The sequence below is a fragment of the Colletotrichum abscissum genome, assembly GCF_030869225.1.
Source record: "Colletotrichum abscissum strain IMI 504890 chromosome Unknown Scaffold_50.1, whole genome shotgun sequence".
Lineage (NCBI taxonomy): Eukaryota > Fungi > Ascomycota > Sordariomycetes > Glomerellales > Glomerellaceae > Colletotrichum > Colletotrichum abscissum.
The window spans coordinates 100,285-113,865 of record NW_026850432.1 but is presented as its reverse complement, the minus strand read 5'-3'; the positions used below and the strand labels follow the sequence as shown (position 1 = coordinate 113,865).

Genomic DNA, 13,581 nt, shown 5'->3' with positions numbered 1-13,581 from the left:
TGTTGGATGAGTTGTGTCTTGAGGTGATGCGACTACGCAATGGAATCTTCGACGTCGTCGGGAGTAGAGAGCGTGGGGGTGGTTTTGTTGAGAGTTTACCGGAAATTGAGCTCCCTCTATCCAGGTTGAGGAGGGGAGAAAAGGTACGAGTGACGTTCCAATCCACTCGGCCCGGGGGTAATTTAAATGGGTCCAGGAGCTCCGCGTCGAACGGGGGTGTGGGCAGCGATCGCGGCGTCAGCACGTACCTCGCGTACCCCGCTGGCCCGGCGCAAACCCCAGCTGAAAAAGCGATGCAGGGCCGGGAGCAGGGGCCACGCGGGATGGAATTCCTCTCGGTTTTCCCAAGTTAGCAAGGTGGAAGGTAGGTATGTAAGCATACAAGGGAGACCAGGCGACCATTCACCCTCAGACTCGTTCGAGGCTCTTCCCGGTCACGGGGAAACGACCACACTCAATTGGCTTCGGGTTTGCATGCTTGACATAAGATATTCAAATACAGCTAGCAACGTGGCAAAGCACTCACCTTGTTAGAAAAGCCAAGGCGGTCCCATTAAATGAGCACGGCGTAATGGGAGTAGCACGTCAAGTGAGGCAGTCAGGATTTCGTGACAACGAGCGAGCTGCTTAAAAAGGTCTCTGAGTAATCCTCAAGAGGTTGAGTGTCACGTTCCAATGAGACAGGACCTTCAATGCAACTGGTAACTTGCTTATGTGCTAATTCTTGGGCATTCATGTCTTAAGCCCCATTGAAAGCTAAAATACAAAGGGCGTCTGGTCTGTCCTGAAGATCATGACCATGCGCCTGATCGCCTTGCGGATATCTGCGAGAAAGAAGAGAAAAGATATCGCGTGCTGTAAATCAAATGATATGCCCCAACGCCCCTGTGACATGCATTTTGGTGTCGTTATCATCATAAATATGCAAAAGATTTACTGGCCGTGAGATCCAGCTTGGTCGTGAAGAACCCTGTGACCGGTTGTGGCGCGGTCAACCTCCCGACCGTACTTGTCCACGGGCGGGTATCGAGCGCGACGCTCGAGGTCGTCCAGAGGAATCTGCGAGCGGATGTACCTGAGAGATGTTAGTATTGAGTCTGGAGGTTCATTATGCCAGGATCACAACTTACTTCATTCTACCGTCATCAACGGGGTCGTAGTCCCAGCTAGTGAACTGGCCCTGGGTAAGAGCGCCCCACACAAGGCGACGCTTGCGCTGAGACTGCAAGACCTGCTCGGTGATGGCATCAAAGTCCCACTTGGCCTTTGTCTCGGCGTTGTACTCGTCAAGCTTTGCCTTGGCTTCCTCGTCCAGCAGCTTGCCGGTAATGGCCTTGGATGACGCCAGGTTGACCAGCTCGAGCGGATCGTCCTTGAGGTTGAACAACTGGGTGCCATCTGCAGGGCAGTGGATGTACTTCCAAGGGCCCTCTCGGATCATCATGAGCGGACTGACAGTGCCCTCGCCGGTGTACTCGGCGTAGACCTTATCGTGGCCAGTCTTGCCCTGAAGATGAGGCAGCAATGAAACACCATCCATGGGTAGACCAGGAGCAGGCTTCGTGCCGACCAAATCGCACAGTGTCGGGAGAATGTCGAGGGTAGAAACGTTTTTGTCCACACGATGGGGCTCAAAGTCCTTGGGGTGGCGGACAAACAGCGGCACTCTGACGGAAGACTCAAAGTAGCTCATCTTGTACCATAGTCCACGCTCGCCGAGCATGTCGCCATGGTCGCCGCTGAAGACGATGATGGTATTATCGTCCAGACCGCACTTCTTGAGAACGGACAAGAGTCTTCCGACACAGTCATCAACGTAGCTGACAGCGCCGTAGTATGCGCGGCGAGCCCGCTTAATCTGGTCGTCGGTGAAATCATAGTCCCAAAGATCGCAGACCTTCATGAGACGCTTGCTGTGGGGATCCTGTTCTTCTTTGGGAATGCGAACCTTGGGAAGAGCAATATCGACGTCCTCATAGAGATCCCAGTACTTGTCCTCAATCGTGTAGGGGTCATGAGGGTGAGTCAAAGACACGGTGAGAGCGAAAGGGCGCTTCTCGGGACCCTCACGGACGTGGTCGTAGAGGAACTGAGTGGAGCGGAACATGACCTCCTCGTCGTAATCCAGCTGGTTGCTCCGCACGCAAGTGCCGGCTTGGAGGATGGAGCTGGAGTTGTGGTACCACTCAAGACGGGTGTCTGGCTCGTCCCAGTTGACGACCCAGCCAAAGTCACCGGGGTAAATGTCGCTAGTCAAGCGAGTCTCATAGCCGTGAAGCTGATCCCCGATGAAATGCATTTTGCCTGCCAGCGCAGTCTGGTAGCCCTTCAGACGCAGGTAGTGTGCGTAGGTGGGAATCTCACTGGAGATCTGGCTGGCGTTGTCGTAAGCACCAATCTTCATGGGCAAAAGACCGGTGATCAAACTCATGCGCGATGGTGCGCACAACGGGGAGGGGCAGTAGGCAGAGTCGAACTGAACAGACTCAGCGGCAAGAGCATCCAGGTTTGGTGTCTTGATCTGTGACTCGGGGTTGTACATCTTGAGCTGGGGTGCGGCCAATTGATCGGCCATGATGAAGAGGATATTGGGTTGCTTCGCGCTCGGTGCGCCATTGCCGTTGCCGTGGGCAGACTTGCCATTGGCGGGTTGCGCCAGAGGCGAAGAGGGAAGTGAGTTGAGATCGGGAGCCATTGTGCTTGTAGCCAATGGTCTCGAGTATGATTTGTTTATTGAAACTTGAGCAAGTTCGATGGAGAGGGTGGTTGTGGTGTTATCCTTGGTTGCGTGGGAGGAAAATGTTTGTGGCTTGTGAGAGGGCTGATAAAGAGCCGATGTGAATATGTGTGCTCGTGTGTCAAGTGCGATGGTGAGCAGTGATTGAAAAGTTTATAAGTGACCAAGGACAAGGGATGGTCAGTGATTAGGAGGAAAGCGCAGTGGATTGAGTCTTCCGGATGATCTAGAAAAGAGAGAAGGAAGTTAATCACAATTCATGTGGGAGGAAGCGTCCTTTAAGAAAGTGAGCCAAGAGAAGAGAGCGAGAGCAGTCCCGTCCGCCTCGACAGTCGACCTGCCTTACCTAGGACCAGCCATGGGCCATGGCCCTAGGAGCCCGATAGGAAGGGACGACGGGACGTGGAGAAGACGGGCGTGGATGGATGGACAGGAGGGCGAGGCAAGGAGAAGCAGCGCCAGACGCCAAACGCCAAACGGGGGCCACGCCAATGCACAGACACTGCATATGCACCAAACGAGGGATCTGCGGAGTACTTGAGATAAGGATACCCCAGACCCCGTCGCATTGCCTGAATGTGCCCAAGTGGCTCGTGCAGTACGGTGGGGCTTTCCCCGACTCATGCAATGTCACGGGGCTCCAGCTGCTTCTTTCCTCCCACCCATCCTTGGCGACTTGGAATACTTAGTATCCGTAGCTAAGGTAAGGTAGCAAGGCCACATGTGCCAGGAGCAATACGGTGAGGTGGCCGATGAGCGGGAAGGAACGGGGTGAAGGGACAATGACAGATGTGGGTGGCAGAGGACAGCAGGATCGCCCGGACCCCGTTCCCGTCATTTTCAACAAATTCACTCTCCGGTCATCGATCCAATGATGAAGGAAGGAAGGGAGGTAGGTACCTTATTACTGTACACTTCGTGTAGGTCATCAGCCAAAAAAACTGTCAGACAGCAACAGCAGCCATCCAATTCCAACCCACCTTGCTAAACTTGTTTAGTCACCGCCTTAACTCTGCTTCCTCCATCTTCTTCTCCTTTCGCCATTCAATGATTCGGATAACTCATTATAATTTCTAAACCACACTACCTTAAGCTCGTCGCTACGCTTACACCTGGCACGCCTGCGTAGTCTGTGACTCTACCCAAGGAAGACAGGTCGACCGCAATGCGTCAGAGATATGGCGTTTTCCGATCAGCCGATTGCGAAATAGCCCATGCAAAAGCACCGACCAGCCACTCAAACACTTTGTCAGCATGGCGGCAACATCAACTCGTCGTTACAGTCTGTCTCTTGTCAATGAATGAGCTCTGCATGCCGGTGTGATCCGTATCCGCATCACAAGAAGCAATTTCCTCTCCATCCGGCTCCATTCTGCATCACCCTTCAACGCTCCTCCGCGATAAGGCTAGTCGCTTTTTCTCTCACCGTGGGACCCGAGCCACTCCATGCGACAATCGATGGCTGGCGGTGTGAATAACACGTCCCACGACAAATGAAAACACAGCGCCGGAAACCCAAACGGCCGGCTACACCTTCTCGAACACTGAGCATGGGCATGGGTCGGCTAGTCTTACTCTTGTGCTATCTCGGCCTCTCGTGATGACTGGTAGGGGCACCCTAGACTCCTCGAGCACTAACAAGCTTCGTTATGCTTCAAGCGGGAATAACAAATTCTTTCCCATTCGCTGGTCCCCTGCTATTTGGACCCCTGGATCTCGTCGACTATACCCCAATCGCCCTCTTGCAGCTGGGCACTTACCCAAAGACCTGCTCGCAACCTGCATAAGCGTCGCTCAACCCAAGGACAGGCCTTCTTCCGATTAGCTAGACGATTGGACGGTCCTGGTGTGCCCAAGGGAACATTCTTTCGATAACGGTCGCTTCAATGGGGGCATGCCATTCCTGCACGCACGCGACAAATTTACGGAGGACTCCGTTCCCCCTTCAACGACCTCCACTGATAAAGGCACCGAACCGAAGCGGGAGAAATAAACATTGAGACGAGATGGGTCCGACGCAAGTTATCACGCACATTCATACAAGACCCAGAGTGTGCGTGCAGCCGGAAGGCAACATCTACAAACACACAGGTGATGTGTAATACACCCAATTATTCTGGCCCAGACCCCAGTGTACGAATGCAGGGCACAAACACCAGCACCGTGGTTGCGAACCGAAGCGAACGGGGCACTTCTCCAGTCTCCAGATTCCAGATGGGGAATTTTGGACAGGCACGGGGAGGGACTGTCGGAACCACCAACCGACGACTCGCCTGGCTCTTGAATCCACCTCTCGGCTGTCCTTTTCATCTGGGCCTGGCATCTGCACCCCATGCCAAGGCGGCGCCATCTTGACAGCACTCTTAAGGGGCCACGTATCCGTATTCTCCTGGCAGATCAACCAGATTACAATTCCACCATCGACGAGCTCAGAAGATGTCGTGATGGCGTCCACCTCCGACCTCCCGCCGGCTCCCACCCCGCATTTGCGGGGTTACCCTCATGGCTGGCCGGTCACGCCATCGGAATAAGGTCTCCTACTCCGGGCGTGGCTCATCTTCTTGCCTCGCACCGCTTCTAGAGTCTATCCGTCCCCGTCCCGGAACGATGTGTCTTTCGCATCTACTGGTCACCGGTGCACGCACCAACGCACCAGTGAGTAACTGTAATACTCGATAAATGCTTACCGCCGGTGGTGTGGCCCCGGCTCCCGGTCAAGCCATACCGCAATCACATCATTGCGCTCCAGTATTGCTTCATCAACTAGGCTGCGGATTCCGACTCAATTTATCGTTTCATCCATAACAATCAACATCGGCAACGCAGCATTTCAGCATCAGCATCAGACATGAGGGCCTTTCTTCCGGTTTTCCAGCAAGGGCGAGGACTAAACCCTCCGACGATCCGTTCCTTTCCTCCCATGCGCTTCCGTCTTGCCTTGCATCCCCGCCCACCATGCGTTTGTTCAGGTTGGTCAGCCTCCACGTTGCACCAGGCGAACCAGCTCGTTTTCGGCTGAGTCGTGCGCTTCGCTCACTGGTGATCATCTGATGAGCCAGCCCATCACACACATTTCTTCTCCGCACCCGTTAATTGCATGACTGGCGCATATCGTCGATTCCCTCCCTCCGGCTCATTGCGTCCAAGGTTGGCATCTCAATGGATAGCGTATTACCCCTCCACCCCGAACATCCCGTCGACGGTCTCGCGGCCACTCGCGGCATACAAACAATGCCAAGCTGCTCCCGACCCCAAAACAAACCCCCCTCCCTCCTCTCCAGGCTCTAGTCAACGTCGGGCATCTGCACACCGTAGAGCCAAATCCAAGGAGACCCTCGAATCACATCTCGTCCTGCTCCGCTGAGACATTGGCCAGGGGTCCCCCTCCGGAGCACAACGTCACGTTCATCGGCGCACCAACCAACAGCGAACAACAAATCAACCTTCCCTCGTCGAGAAGGCTGACAAGACATGCAACAATCCAGCACATTAATTTACGGCGAAAAGCGCTTTCGTGTGCCCGCGAGCGTCGAGCACACCTAGACCTTGTCCCGCTTTGCCTATCTGCACCCTCGTTGATACACTGTCAATCACACGCGTGCGCAGTGCCAGCAACCAACGCATTTAACTGATAACCGCAATGACACACCAGAAAGGCGCTCAACCGGCCCCGTGAATCGGAGGTAGAGGCACACGATCGATGATCGGCCAGAACATCGTCGTCTCCCCGCTCAGCCGCCGTGGACCCCTCATATCTCCCGTATCTCAACGCCAACGCCTCCCCATGTCCTAGACACCACGCAAAAATGGTGCCTCAAATCAATCTTTACGACACCACCAACCTGATAGATGCATACACCACCATTACACAGGACACGCTTCCCTTGCTTGGAAAGCTCATTACGATTTTCCCCCTTTGGATCCCGTGACTCTGTCTGCGCCTCCTTACAGTGTAAAAGAAGTATCAAAACAACTCACATGACCGTACTCCTCGCGTTTCGCCGTCGGCTCTTGGCATCCACACGAGAGACCACGGGACCAAAAATTCTTCCCCAACTCCATGACATCCGCGAGGCTACGGATACCTTGACTTTTTTGTTTGATGTGTTTATTTCAGTTGGGCGTGCATCGGTATCATCATCATCACCACCGCCACCACTTACTCAGAAACATCATGGGCTATGCTGCGCCTTGGTCGTCTACACGCGGCACAATAGCGGCCACCATTCCATCGTGAGTTTTTAACAATGCGGGGTATATCATTTCAAAGGGAAAAAGTTATCTACACATGAACACCCAACCTAGACGTGTCGGCGGGGAATCTTCCTCATGCATCGCACTCCTATCCCGCTACATCTTCAACTTCCCAAAGCATCCCGCTCTGCCCTCTCCGCCCCCCCAGCACCACCTCATTGACCTTAATCCGTTTGAACAGTGTGGTTTCTCTCTTTTGTTTTTTTGCTCATATATACTCCTACAAGCAATACTGCTTCCTTCAGTGCTTCCCTCCTCACCCCCTGCCCCCCCCCCCCAAACCTCCAATCGATTGAATTTTCGTCACCCCGCAATGCGATCTCGAATAGAATAATGTGACGACGAAGAAGAAGACGAATGTAAACACAAGAAACCGCCTACCCTCGCCTTGCTTTGTCAATAAAAAAACCCCCCCTTCAAATATGCGGGTTCCCAAGTTCAAACATTCCCGTCTCATGCAACCCCTATTGAGAGATACAGAGGCATGAGTAAAGCAACAAAAGATTATCCTGCACGCCCCCAATCCCACAAGCGACGGACACGCTTGCGTGCTCAATTCCATCCCATCAATCCATGTCTCATGTACCTTTTTGATCCCATCCTCTTCACATATCTCTTTTGTGGTGAACTCCTCTGCCGTCTGTCTATCTTGTACCGGATTGCTGCAACTCCACCCCGCTTTACTGCGTACGGTAAAACTTCTTGTACAAGAGATGCAGCAACAAGTTGACGTTCAGCTTGAGGCTCCCCTCAAAAAGGTTCATAAACTGGTGGGCCTCGAACTGGGCCTGCAGCAGATCCTCAATGGGTACGAGGGCGCTTGCCCCCGGCATCTGGATGTGGCCGCGGGACCCCTCGAGCGAGAAGACGCCAACCTCGTCGCACGAAATGGTGAGGTTGACCCTCTCCCAGTCGGTGACGCCACTCCACCCGACGAGCACGCCTTTCTCCGCTAGAGCCCGAGCGCTATATTTGTAACTGCCAAACTTGGGGACCCGCCCGCTGCGTTCCAGTTCGCGCTGGTGGTTGTACTGTTTGGTGAACGGAAGCAGGAACCGTTTCTTTCTGTAAAATATGACGAGATTCGGTCAGCGTATGGCGACACACTTGGACCGTGCTTATAATATGGGGCATTGTGGGGAAGCAAGACTGAAAGTGGGGGAAGGGGAGGAGAATTGGAGATCACATCCGGGGATCGGACATGTGGATATGTGTGATATGCAGAACACGAAAAGGAATTGTCTAGACTTACCCCTTGTTCTTTTGTAATGTCGCCATTGCGGATTCAATGTAGTCGTCATAGCTCTTGCGCTGTTGCTCGAGGTACTTGGCCTTCTCGTGCAAGTTGGCGAGAGTTGACCGAACACCTTCCAATTCACGCTGGCGCTGTACACGTCTTCGGCTCTTGGTCCGGATGTCGAGGGCGATGGCGTTGAGGATATCTTGGTAGTAGTTGTGCTTGGAGATCCGGCCCATGTGCTCCAACCGCATAATGTTCTCAAGCGCCGTACGCTTGAGGTCGTAGTACGACATCCGGGTCACATCCACCATGTGGGCGTCCGAGTACGCGCCCTTCGTGCCGGCGTCGTTGACTCTGTCGTCGCGCAGTACTGACCGCCACTTGTGTTCGTCTTCGGGGTTGATGGGCTTGACTAGAATGTCGAGGAGATTGGCGCCAGTCTGCACGCGAATAATGTACAGGATGCATCGCTTCGTCTCCATGAAGAGAGCCTTAACCTCCGCATCCGGATCGTCGATGTCGTGCAGCTTCGGCGTAAGGTAGAGCTGAATATCAGAAGAGCCTGCCGAGAGCATCTCATTCTCGTTGTTCTTGGCACTACCCAAGTCTTGCAAGATCTCGCGGAGAACGTCGTCTCGGTTGGGGCATACCATCGGAAGATCGCCTACGATGAGGTTGTGAATCGCAAAGATATCCGTCATCTTGATGTACAGAGTTGGCTTATTCTTGGAGTACAGGTCGTTGAACTCATCAATATCGAAATTGCGCTCCGCGTCTGGTACCGAGATGAGGTCGTGGGTGATGTGAGCCAAACGCTCCATGGACTCGCCCACGAAAGCGTTCAGGGGTTGGAGATAGATGTTCTCGCCGCCGAATGGCCTGCCCGAGGCTACCTGACCAAGCACCTTGGCGACCTCTCCGAGATTGCGCTTCTGGAGAGGGCTCAACTGCTTCTCAATGACACCAACGTTCTCGGGAGCAATGACAGCGGGCTGCATGTAGAAGCGCCAAAGCCAGTTCGTGACAATCTGCAAGATGTGGTGTTGGGGTTCTTTCTTGAACTGTTGGCAGAGGGCCTCGAACATTTGGCGACAGAGGAACCGGACACCGTACGGCATCTTGGGCAAGAGGTCCTCCAGGGCCAGCAGGTATTGGTCGCAGATTTCTCGGAGATCACGGAGATGATCGATGAAGAGGTCTCTTGTTTCCGGATCCTTGATGGCCATCTCTCGCGGAACATCCAGAGGACGGCGACTGGGGCGACCGGTCCGTAACTCTTCGTTATTGATGGCTGATCTGTAGATCTGTAGAGGGTCACTCTCGAGGTCAAGAGCGGGATCCTCCACAATATTGTCGCGCACGATAGGGCCAAGAAGCTCCCGGAGGTACTTCCGGTCGCGGGGGGATCGGGTGTAGTTTGCGAGGAGCTTTGTCCAGAAGTAGTTGCCTCGAAGGTAATCTTGGAGGTTTCTGCTGCTTTCAACCTCTTCCCGCATGGCCCTGGCGAGAAGCTTGAGAAGGTAATACTCCTCACGACGCTTCTGGGCGTACCCAAACAGTCCCATCATAAGGTGCTCAATACGCTTGCATTCCTTCTCGGGAGTGCCCTGTTCGCGGATGCGCTTAAAGAGACGTGCAAGGTATTGAGGTTGCGTCTGGAGGTTGAAGAATAGTTGTTGATAAGACTCCAGCTTCTTCCTCGAACTCTTGTTCAATGCCTTCAAGTCAAAGTGGTTGGCGGAAGAAATTGACGAGTTTGCCAGGAGACCGATGGAGTGACCGCCGTAGTTGCTCTGGTGCCTAACAACCTCATCCAGAGTGATCTTGTTCTTGACGAGGAGCGCAATCTTGATATCCAGCTGGTCAATGTACTGCTCCAGCATCTCATTCTGACGGACTTGCGTGACCACAGTCTTTCGCAACCTCTCAAACTCGATCTCCTCGTTGAAATCGAAATCACTGTCGTTGAGGAGATGGACAAAGTTCTTGACGGCGTTGACTGGCGGATCCTTGCCATGAGTAAGACTCTTGTATGCATCTCCCTGAATCTTGGCGCGGACCAGGCTCTGAATTTTGACAACCTTCTCCATGTTCTCCTTGAAGAACCGCTTCTTCTCCTCGTACTTGGCTCGAACGACAAAGGCCTTGGCCGCAGCTTGCATTTCGGCGATAGTTCCTTCTTCTTCCTCGAGATCTGAAATGAGGTTGAAGACATCTCCTCGCACCATCATGGCGCGCGCGAGCCCTTGCAGCTTCTCAATGACGGGAGTGTGAGACTCAAGCTCCTCGAGCAGTCCCGCGTGCTGCTGGCGATGCTGGTAGCCCCGTATGCATGCCTGGAGCTTGGTGATCTTGGGCTCGACGCGGGAGAGCGCATCTTGCTCGGCAGCAACGCGGCGGCGCTCCATCATGGCTCGGATGAGTGATTGGAGATTGATGAAGGTTGCCTCGTGGCTGTTCAGGTCATCCAGCAGCTGGGTGACATCCCGGCGGACGGCTCCGGCTCTGAAATGAGCTTGGAGGCTTTCTACCTCGGAGATGTATTTGGCGAGTTCTGCTTTAGTCGTTTCAACTTCTTTGCGGGCTGAGTTGCCTCGCACTGTTGCTTGGACGAGTTCGACTTCGGCAATATGCTGACTGAGTTCTTCTACTGTCGCTGCGACTTCGGTCCGGACTTCCCGTCCCCGAATTGCTGCCTGGAGACTCTCGACCTCGGGAATGTGGTGACTGAGCTCGACCTTGATTGCTGCAACATCGTTTCGAAGCGTCTGGCCTCGGATCGCGGCTTGAAGAGCAGCCCATTTTGGTGCAGAGCCTTGCAGATGCTCTTGCTCTCGCGAAATCTGATCTCTAGTCAGCAGTGCCCTGGCAGCAGCCTGGAGGCTGACGATGCTGTCGGTCTGTCTGTCAAGAAGCTCGAGGTCGTCTGCAATCCGTCCTCTTAACAACATTCCACGAACAGCCGCTTGGAGGTTTTGGACTTCTCCAGATGTCTGCACCGTCTCTTGCTGTTGAGTAACGAACTCCTTTCGGACCAAGAAACCCCGGAATGCTGCCTGAATTTTTCGCACAGGTCCGGCGTGGCGGGCCAACTGAGATTTTTTATCCCGTACCTCATCCCGGACCTTCTTGGCCCTAACAAGACTCTGGAGCTCCAAGATATCGGGCTCCAACATTTTCCAAAAGCGCTCCTTGTTGGCCATCCTGTTTCGAACGAGAAATCCGCGAACCAGGCTTTGCAAGTCCACCGCGAAGCGTCGCATCTGAAGCCGGTAGCCAATGACTTGGCGGGTAAAATCACCTCGGATGAGAGCTTGGAGGTCGATGAGAGATCCTTCAACGTCCCACAGTTGCTGCATGGTGTCTCCCAGGCGCATTCTCACAACGGCTCCGCGGACTTGTGCTTGAAGCTCAACAATAGCCTCTTCACTCTCACCAAGCTCGCGGTCGATCCTCTCCTCCTCGGTCTCTTCAGCCTCAGGGGTCGCAGGCTCGACACCGAAATCAGCTCCCATATTGCCGAAGCTGGGCATGTTGGCCCCCAGTTTATCAAGACCCTTTTGCATGGCCTCGAGCTCATGGTGCTCAAATTCAAGCTGGCCAACGAGGTTGCCGATACGGAAGTCTACTATTCCTTTTCTGAAAAGCAGCCAACTGAGGGCGTGGATGCAGTGAATGACCTTGGGGATGTTTTTCTTCTCGTAAAGATCGATGAGTTCGAATCGGAAGAGGTCCGGGAGTTCAACCTCGTCCAAGTATCTAAAGAAAATGGCAATGTTGTCGGAGTGCCGGAACTGAAGTTTTTGATGTCGGAAGATGCGGAATCTTCGGTCAGGATTCAAAGCTTCGACAACTTCTGCTAATGTGACGCCGTCTCTAAGAGCCTCCTCCAGTTCGACAATGGGAGGGATCGACTTGTGCATGATGTCCTCGATCCATTCTTTGGCTTCACCGATATGGCAAAGGTATTCGTAGGCCTGAAGGAACTGGCGCTGCTTGTCCATCCAATTCCTCCCTTCCCAGCCATATCCACCGGCGCGCTGGCCAGCTCGACTTGTGTTTGGCTTATCTGCCCTCTGCAATCTTCGTCGACCTCTCAGGCCGATAACTTCTTGTGCTGGGGTTGTGATGGCAAACTCGTCGGCAGACTCGGATTGAGCAAGCTTTGATAAGGTACGTAGCTGGCTCGTGGATGACCGGCCCAGCTTCTCAAGATCTGGTCGTGCTAGAGAAGCAGAGTGCACTGCGGAAGGTGGCTCGTATGCATGAGGTAAAGCTGCGCTGCCTCGGCTGATTGTGTCGGAACGGCCGAGCATCATGGAATTCGGGCGAATCGTCAGAGTTCGAGATATTGGTGTTGGGGAAGTGCTGCCGTCGTACTGGGCGTGTGACAACTTGCCGCTGTCAACGCTCTGGGTGCGTTCATGGCGATAACTTGGTCGAGGCGGCGAGGGGGTCGATGCCGTCGGGGTTGTCTTTGTAGGATTGGTAGGAGATGAAGAGGCGGGCGCTTGAGGGAGCGGGCGTAGAGATTGCCGTGTCATGGAGTAGATGTTGTTGTCTTGTTCCCTCTTGCGGTCAAGGTTCTCTCCTCCGAATGAGACTTGATGCAATCGCGAACCATCACTCTTGCCCCTCTTATGAGAACTTGGTAATGAGTAGCCGCTGGACACTGAAGACAGTTGAGTACTCGCTCGGCTATTCTCAGAGTACAGAGAGTACCCTGAAGATGCGATGGACGAAGCAGTAGAGGACTGACGGTTGATGTTGCCAGGGTAATCCAGGGTATGGGATTGTCTGAGGGGGTGCGGACGGTGTGACATGGTGGGCGAAGATTAGGATACTGAAGGAAGGCTGCAATCGAAAATCTGTGGACTCTGGAATTCGAATGACAACATTAGGGCGCCTTTGTCGGACGTCGGCAGGCAAGGTATGCGGCGCGCGTTGGATTAAGTTTCGACCTCGCGGTCTCGTCTCTTGGGTTGGGCGCTCTCGAGATTCCCTTTCTATAATGTTGGGCGGAACGATCGGGACTAAGCAGGGGGATGATGAGAAAGGCGAAAATTCGAAGCGACCGGCGATGGTGCGCGGCGAAGCGCGGGTGAAGAATGGAGGACGGAGTCTGGAGAAATGAGAGCGCGCACTGCGCAGACAAAGAAGATGTCGGCAATGAAGGCGACACAGCGTTGGCGACAAGGGCAATGATGATGGGAAGGAATATTTCGGCAGAAGATATTAGATGTGCTGCCCACTTGACGCCAGTCCAGCCTCTAGCATTCAAAGAGGACGGTCGCAATCTCGTCAATCGACAAGGTGTGGGCGGGATGTTGGGTCGTTTGGAGGTCGGGCA

At 53.9% G+C, this 13,581-nt stretch overlaps 4 protein-coding genes across 4 annotated transcripts; 2 read left to right on the top strand and 2 right to left on the bottom strand.

The window, feature by feature from the left end:
- Window positions 1–933: 933 nt before the first annotated feature.
- Window positions 934–2,695, bottom strand: CABS01_14029 (choline-sulfatase; the record flags this gene model as incomplete). Its single annotated transcript, XM_060547369.1, has 2 exons — window positions 934–1,075; window positions 1,131–2,695. The coding sequence occupies 2 exons, from the start codon at window positions 2,693–2,695 to the stop codon at window positions 934–936; spliced, it is 1,707 nt and encodes a 568-aa protein (XP_060393719.1).
- A 2,374-nt stretch (window positions 2,696–5,069) lies between these two features.
- CABS01_14028 (uncharacterized protein) lies at window positions 5,070–5,318 on the top strand (the record flags this gene model as incomplete). Its single annotated transcript, XM_060547368.1, has 1 exon — window positions 5,070–5,318. One exon carries the CDS (start codon window positions 5,070–5,072, stop codon window positions 5,316–5,318), a length of 249 nt encoding a protein of 82 aa, XP_060393718.1.
- A 592-nt stretch (window positions 5,319–5,910) lies between these two features.
- On the top strand, window positions 5,911–6,369 carry CABS01_14027 (uncharacterized protein; the record flags this gene model as incomplete). Its single annotated transcript, XM_060547367.1, has 1 exon — window positions 5,911–6,369. A coding segment is annotated over one exon (459 nt), but the record flags the coding sequence as incomplete, so codon positions are not given.
- Window positions 6,370–7,671: 1,302 nt separating this feature from the next.
- Window positions 7,672–13,054, bottom strand: CABS01_14026 (GTPase-activator protein for Ras-like GTPase; the record flags this gene model as incomplete). The annotated part of the gene is made up of 2 exons (XM_060547366.1): window positions 7,672–8,056; window positions 8,244–13,054. The coding sequence occupies 2 exons, from the start codon at window positions 13,052–13,054 to the stop codon at window positions 7,672–7,674; spliced, it is 5,196 nt and encodes a 1,731-aa protein (XP_060393716.1).
- Window positions 13,055–13,581: the final 527 nt, after the last annotated feature.